This window comes from Sinocyclocheilus rhinocerous, unplaced genomic scaffold (assembly GCF_001515625.1).
Source record: "Sinocyclocheilus rhinocerous isolate Xijiao unplaced genomic scaffold, SAMN03320098_v1.1 scaffold3144, whole genome shotgun sequence".
NCBI classification, from domain to species: Eukaryota; Metazoa; Chordata; class Actinopteri; order Cypriniformes; family Cyprinidae; genus Sinocyclocheilus; species Sinocyclocheilus rhinocerous.
Genome location: NW_015624539.1, coordinates 42,787 through 50,143, shown reverse-complemented (window position 1 = coordinate 50,143; position 7,357 = coordinate 42,787). Strand labels below are relative to the sequence as shown.

At 35.0% G+C, this 7,357-nt stretch overlaps 1 protein-coding gene across 4 annotated transcripts in view; it reads left to right on the top strand.

Annotated features, from left to right (window-relative positions):
* The window catches only part of cd151l (CD151 antigen, like), a 43,981-nt gene that overhangs the window by 23,042 nt on the left and 13,582 nt on the right, over positions 1-7,357 (top strand). For all 4 annotated transcript variants that reach the window (XM_016553471.1, XM_016553458.1, XM_016553466.1 and 1 more), the window contains one exon: positions 6,082-6,273. In XM_016553471.1, the coding sequence (XP_016408957.1) occupies positions 6,100-6,273 (174 nt within the window). In that variant the 5' untranslated portion in view covers positions 6,082-6,099. The remainder of the gene's footprint in view (positions 1-6,081; positions 6,274-7,357) is intronic.

Sequence of the window (7,357 nt, the reverse complement as noted above, 5' to 3'; positions counted from 1 at the left end):
TTACGGGGCCAAGCACTACAGAAGCAAGCATCAGATCAACTGCAGAAATGAGTAATTGAAGCCATTTTAGGTGATTTTAGTCAAAACGGCTGAAAAAATCATAAATACAACCACTAGTAATATGATTTAATGGCTTATCACGTTTGACCAATAGGTAGCGCTGTTTTCAAATCGATGTGGTGTGTTCTGTGTGAGCTGACAATGGCACAGACAAAGTTTGGTGTCAATATGTCAAAGCTTTGCAGAAATATAGCCTCAGACGTAGTTTGGCATCATGCCTCAAATTTGTTGCGGTGCTATGCAAAAACGGTTTTGTCTATCAACACGAAATCCATAACTTTTTGTCAGCACAGTCTGAAGATGATCTGACTCGATTTTGGTGAAAATCGGACTAATGGTCCAGGATTTTGCAAAAGTAGGTTTTCAACATAAATCAAAATGGCTGACAGGAAGTTCAGCCAACTATGGCAATATTGGTATCTTTGTTCCAGTTCCAGTTTCATTCCAATAGGCTAATGTGATCAAAAGTTATTAGCATTTTTTGGAATTTTATTATTAGTGGTTAACAAATAGTTGATTACTTTTGACCAATAGGTGGTGCTGTGACCAAATTTATGTGGCATGGTCAGTGTGAGGTGACAATGGCACATTAAAAGTTTGGTGTCAATATCTCAAAGCTTTGCGGTTCTATGGGCTGCCATAGACCTCCAGAGTGGAAGAATAATAAATATAGCTGCAAGCAGCAATTTACGGGGCCAAGCACTACAGAAGCAAGCATCAGACCAACTGCAGCAATGAGTAATTAAAACCATTTTAAGATGATTTTAGTCAAAATGGCTGAAAATAGATACAACCACTAGTAATATGAGTAATATGATTTATTGGCTTATCACTTTTGACCAATAGGTGGCGCTGTTATCAAATATATGTGGTGTGTTCTGTCACAAAGTTTGGTGTCAATATGTCAAAGATTTGCAGAGATACAGCCTCAGAGTCATTTTGGCATCATGCCTCAAATTTGTAGTAGCGCTATACAAAAACGGTTTTGTCTATCGACATGAAATCCATAAATTTTTGCCAGCATGGTTTGAAGATGATCCGAGTCAAATTTGGTGAAAATTGGACCAACGGTCTTGGAGGAGTTCGAAAAAGTAGATTTTCAACATAAATAAAAATGGCGGACAGGAAATTCTGCCAATTCTGGCATAATTGGTATCGATGTTTTTGGCATGATCCAAGGAATCTATCAATATCAGTCTTATTACAATAGGCTAATGTAAACAAAAGTTATTAGCATTTTTAGAAATTTCATTATAATTTTTTACCACAAGATGCCGCTGCCCCCAAACGTTTTGAGTACCATTAGGGCATGGTGTCGAAGATGCATACCGAGTTTCGTAATAAGTCAATGCGTTTGTAAATTATAGCATTTTCCGACAAAATTCAAAATGGCCGACACCCAAAATGGCTGACATGGGAAAATTGGGTATGGTTCGACTCGGCATGGTATGGTCTGCTCCACCTAATCTTTTGTGATTTTTGGTCAAACCATTGAGAAGTTATAAGCAAAAATATCAATTTTTCATATCTCATGACCACTAGGCTGCACTGCGCCGAAACACTACAGGTAGCCTCACGTCATGCTTGTTATAACACACACCAAGTTTGGTTTCGTATCGCGATAAGTATCGCTTTTTATTTCTCCTCTTTCCTACTACTTGTTTCACTTCTGTTTCAGTTTTTTATAACCATTTCTTACTATGTGTCAGTAAGTTGTTTATTTTAACATGTGTGTTTGGCTCAGTGTTATTTTTTTAGGATTACTGATAAACTAATGTAGTTTGATTTGTATTAGTTTTCTATTTTAGTTTTAGTTACAGTTGTAGTCATGTTGTCATTTTATTAGTTTTTTTATTGTGTCTATATAGGCTTTTTATTAAGTTTTACTTTTATTTAATTTGAGTTATTTCAGTACTTCAACATACAAAATGGAAATGAAATTATATATATTGAATGTATTTATATATATGTACATGTATATGTATATGTGTGTGGCTGTAAATACACATATGTAGTTGTTTTTCGGTGTTTGGCTTAGTGTTGTGTTAGAATCATTATTATACTCATACCTTTTGTTCTTTTAATATTTTGAATTGTTTTTAGCTTTATTTTGTTTTCATTTAAATGTTTAGTTTTGAAATGTTGTTGTATGCATTTGTCATTTTTATTTAATTTCTTTTATTTTCTTAAATGTGTGTATATATATATAGTATTTATAGAGTTTTAGCTTTTAGTTTGAATTACTTTTTCTTATTTGTAAGTCGCTTTGGATAAAAGCGTCTGCTAAATGACTAAAAGTAAAAGTAAAGAAAGTTTCAATATGCCAAACCGTTGTGGAGATATAGCCTCACATCCATTTTTGCGTGCTTTTCGTAGAATTAGTTTGAGCGTTATTTGAGAACATAACTTTTTGTCTGCATGGTCTGAAGATGATCTGGTTCAATTTTTGTGAAAACCGGCGCAACAGCCTAGGAGGAGTTCAAAAAAGTAGGTTTTTCAGAAAATTAAAAATGGCAGAAAAATTTTCATGACGGAAAATTACGTCATATAGTGCAATCGAATTGGCTTGAGCCAATGAATCAGAGGGAAAAATTTTGTTTCTAGCCCTCACGGTTCAAAAGTTATTGGCATAAACATGAGTGAAACTTTGGACAAGTGGTGGCGCTAGAGAGTTTGAGTTAGAGACTCCAAATTTGCCATGGCTATGGTGACAGTTCACACTCTCCTCTATCAGTGTGCCAAATTTCACAACTTTCCCGCAAGCGGTTCTATGGGCTGCCATAGACTCAAGAGCGGAAGAGGAAACGGAAGAATAATAATAATAATAGGAATGCCAACGGATACAATAGGTGCCTACGCACCTTCGGTGCTTGGCCCCTAATAATAAAATGTTTAAATGATTATAAATTAATGAATGAATATTAAAAAAATAAAACACAACACAGAAATATGGTTGGTCTGGACACTATATAATTATTATACTATATTTTATTATACTTTAACCTGTTAGTGATGTCTTAATTAGTTAATGTATGTTTAAATAAATCTGTCAGGAAAACAAGATATAACAGCCACTGGGTAAGTGATTGAATTTCAACAATGAATTGGAGTAGAAAAATAATTGTATTATTAGAAGTTAATGTAAAAACAGCCTATTTACATGTTTGTTTGTATGTTTGATAGTTTGATTTTTGAGTGTTGATTATTTTATCTAAAATTGATAGAAACTGAATTTAAAAGTTTGGGCACTGTTGTTAATTGTAACCTATAATATTGTAGTAATGTGCAAGTAATAGGCCCCACTATATAGTTTACAGTCTTAGATTAGTTTTTTGTTTATTTTATCCTTAAGAAATTTTTAATTATAATTAAATTTTGTTAAAGACAAAGCCACAAAGAAAAGAAGCAATTTTATGTTTAGTTTTTTTCCCTCTTGCTGTACTGAAAACATACCAAACTGTGACTTCAAAACTGAGGTATGTACCGAACTGTTTTTGTATACCATTACACCCCTAATCATCACACATATATAGAGCATATCATGTGGTAAACACGGAAGTGCGAACCTGCATGTGTGATGCACGAGAACCAATGAGGTTTGTTCTAGCGTGCAACGCATGCATGAAACGCACAAGCTTCCCTGTTTACCATATGTGGTGCTCTCTCTCTCTATGTATATATATGTGTGTTTATATGTTAATAAAAGCTTCTGTTAAAGGGATAGTTCACCCAAAAATGAAAATTAGCTCATGATTTACTCACCCTCAGGGCATTCTAGGCGTATCTGACATTCCTCTTTCAGACGAACACAATCACAGTTATATTTAAAATTGGCCTGGCTCTTCCAAGCTGTATAATAGCAGTGAATGGTGCCCTTGTTTGTGAAGCCTAAAAAACTGCATCCATCCATCATAAAACTACTCTGTACGGCTCCGGGGTGTTAATAAAGGCATTCTGAAGCGAAACGATGTGTTAATGTAAGAAAAATAATGATTTTTTAAAATTTATTTATAAACTGTAATCTCCAGCTTCCAGTCGCTCAAGAAAAGACGTTCGAGCGTATGATGTACGCGTAGCGGAAGGCACAACGTAAGCTCTGGGGAGAGAGTGACGAACGCGGAAGCACAGAGGAGAAAGCAAAACAAAACACCTGTCACGAACTAGTACTACAAAACCAGCCATATTTGTTTGAACCGGGGTATACTGACCAGGAACTCCGTGAGATGGAGGAGGCTGCAGCGGCGGCACAAACTACAGATGTAGTTCACGTGGTTTCCCTGTGCTGTAAACAAAACTTGGTTCTCGTGAGACTACACTCTTCTCCCCGGAGCTTACTCTCGTGAGACTACACTCTTCCCCCCGGAGCTTACTCTCGTGAGACTACACTCTTCCCCCCGGAGCTTACTCTCGTGAGACTACACTCTTCTCCCCGGAGCTTACTCTCGCGAGACTACACTCTTCTCCCCGGAGCTTACGTTGTGCCTTCCGGTACGCCTACATCATACGCGCGAACGTCTTTTCGTGAACGCGCCTACTTGAGCGACCGGAAGCTGGAGATTACAGTTTATAATTTTTTTTAAATCGATATTTTTCTCACACTAACGCATTGTTTCGCTTCAGAAGGCCTTTATTAACACCCCGGAGCCGTGTGGAGTAGTTTCAGATAGAGGAATGTCAGATACGCCTAAGATATACGCCTTGAGGGTGAGTAAATAATGGGCTAATTTTCATTTTTGGGTGAACTATACCTTTAAATCTGTTTATCATATTTAACACCGCAATCTCTTCACATGACTTGGAATAAACTGCTCAGTTCATATGAATTAATTTTATGATGCCTTTATGACCTTTTTGGATATTCTAAGTTTTGGTTATCAGAAACCTCTCAGGTTTCTTTAAAAATATCTTAATTTGTGTCTCAAAGATTAGCCAAAGTCTTACAGGTTTGGAATGACACAAGGGTAAGTAAATGATGACACAATTTTCATTTTTGGGTGAATTAACCATTTAATGCAGTGCACCTCATATTCTAAGACTTTAAGTTGAAAATAACTTGCTGCTTTAAAGTTGGCATGAAATGGAAGTTGTGATTATATTATTTATTGTGATTATATTATTGTGATGTACACTACCGGTCAAAATTTTGGGATCAGTAAGACTTGTAATGTTTTTTTAAAGAAGTCTCTTATGCTCATCAATAATTTATTTTTGTGATGCAAAGCTGAATTTCCATCAGCCATTACTCCAGTATAAAGTGTCACATGATCCTTAAGAAATCATTGTAATATGCTGTTTTATTATTAGAATTGTCAATGTTGGCAACAGTTGGGCTGCCAAATATTTTTTTGGGAAACTGCGATACTTTTTTTCAGGATTCTTTGATGAATAAAAAGTTAAAAAGAACAGCATTTATTAAAAATATAAATCTTTGCTATCACTTCTTAAAAATTTAACACATCCTTGCTGAAAAACAGTTTTAATTTCTTTCAAAAAAAAGAAAATAAAAATGTACTGACCCCAAACTTTTGAACTGTAGTGTATATTGTTAGAAAATATTTATATTTTAAATAAATGCTCTTCTTTTTAACTTATTATTCATCAAAGAATCCTGAAAAAAAGTATCACAGGTTCCAAAAAAATATTAAGCAGCACAACAGTTTCCAGCACTGATAATAAATCTGCATATTAGAATGATTTCTGAAGGATCATGTGACACTGAAAACTGGAGTAATGATGCTGAAAATTTAGCTTTGCATCACAGGAATAAATTAGATTTTAATGTATATGAAAATAGAAAAACGTTGTTTTACATAATAATATTTCACGATATAAAATTTTTGATCAAATAAATGCAGCCTTGATGAGCATAAGAAACTCCTGTAAAAAACATAAAAAATCGTTCTGATCCCAAACTTTTGATCGGTAGTGTATATCCAAGTGAAACAGCATCTTGGAGGAAAAAAAATATAGGGGTGGGATATAATTTGTTCCATTGGTAATTGTCTTTGAATCTTTTTCCAGCTGGCAGGGGGTGCAGTGATGGCTGTGGGCATCTGGACGCTAGTTGAAAAGAGCGACTACATCAGTCTGCTGTCCTCAAAGATTTATGCTGTCTCTGCCTATATACTGATCATGGCCGGGGTGATTGTCATGGTAACGGGGGTTTTAGGCTGCTGTGCCACCTTCAAGGAGCAAAGACGACTTCTGAGAGTGGTGAGGAACACATTTAAATGTTTACTTGCTCTAGAGGACTGTTTAGGATTATGTTTCCATTTTCTTATGCTGTATGTTCCTCAATTTAAATAGATAAGCATGACTGATGGGCAGTCATGTTTATCTATTTATGTTGAGGAACATACAGCATAAGAAAATGGAAACATAATCAGTTTAGAGTGTGACCAAAAGAGGTTAGCAAACTAAAGCTTTCCTCATTTTACATCCATAGTTGGTCTGTAAAATATAAAACTGTAATTAAAGGGATACTTTGAGTTTAAGTTATCAATTACTCACCCTCATGTCATTCCAAAATGATAAGATAGCACATACCCCCTCAAATTTTGAACGCAGCTTCCAAAAGACAAAGAAATATATATGCACATTTGATAATGCACTCAGTGCTTGTCATTTATAACAAAAACAAAACAAAAAAATTCACAATGATATAATTCTTTATAACTATATAATTCATTAGAACAGCCACTGATTTACAATATGTGCTGTCGAATGCAGAGATAAGGTGTCGCACGGCTACGAGTGTGATATTGCAATTATACCACAGTTAGATGGCATAAATATGTAAATAAATAAGAGACAACCATGAACTTTGTCTTTAAAAAAACATTTTGTGTGCAGAACTACTTCCACCACAGATTCATATCTCAAGTTGATAGTTTCACACAGGGGTTCTCAATGTGAGGTCTACAGACCCCATGCAAAATTCAGCAAATTAAATTTAGGGCAATATGATTTTCTTTTTTTATGGAAAATGTGACTGGAATCGCAGAATCCAGTCAAAATGGAGTTTTTTGTATTACACGGAATGTCACGAAGTTTGGCAAATTTTAGATGAATAAAACAAAACTAGAGCTGTACACTTAATCAAATCGTCTATTGGACTGTTTATATTAAAGGGGTCATATGATGCTTTTTTAAAGATCATTATTTGGTGTATTTGGTGTAACAGAATATGTTGACATGCTTTAATGTTCAAAAAACACATTATTTTTCAAATACTGTACATTATTGTAAGTCCTCTATGCCCCGCCTCTCTCAAACGCTTCGTTTTCTACAAAGCCCC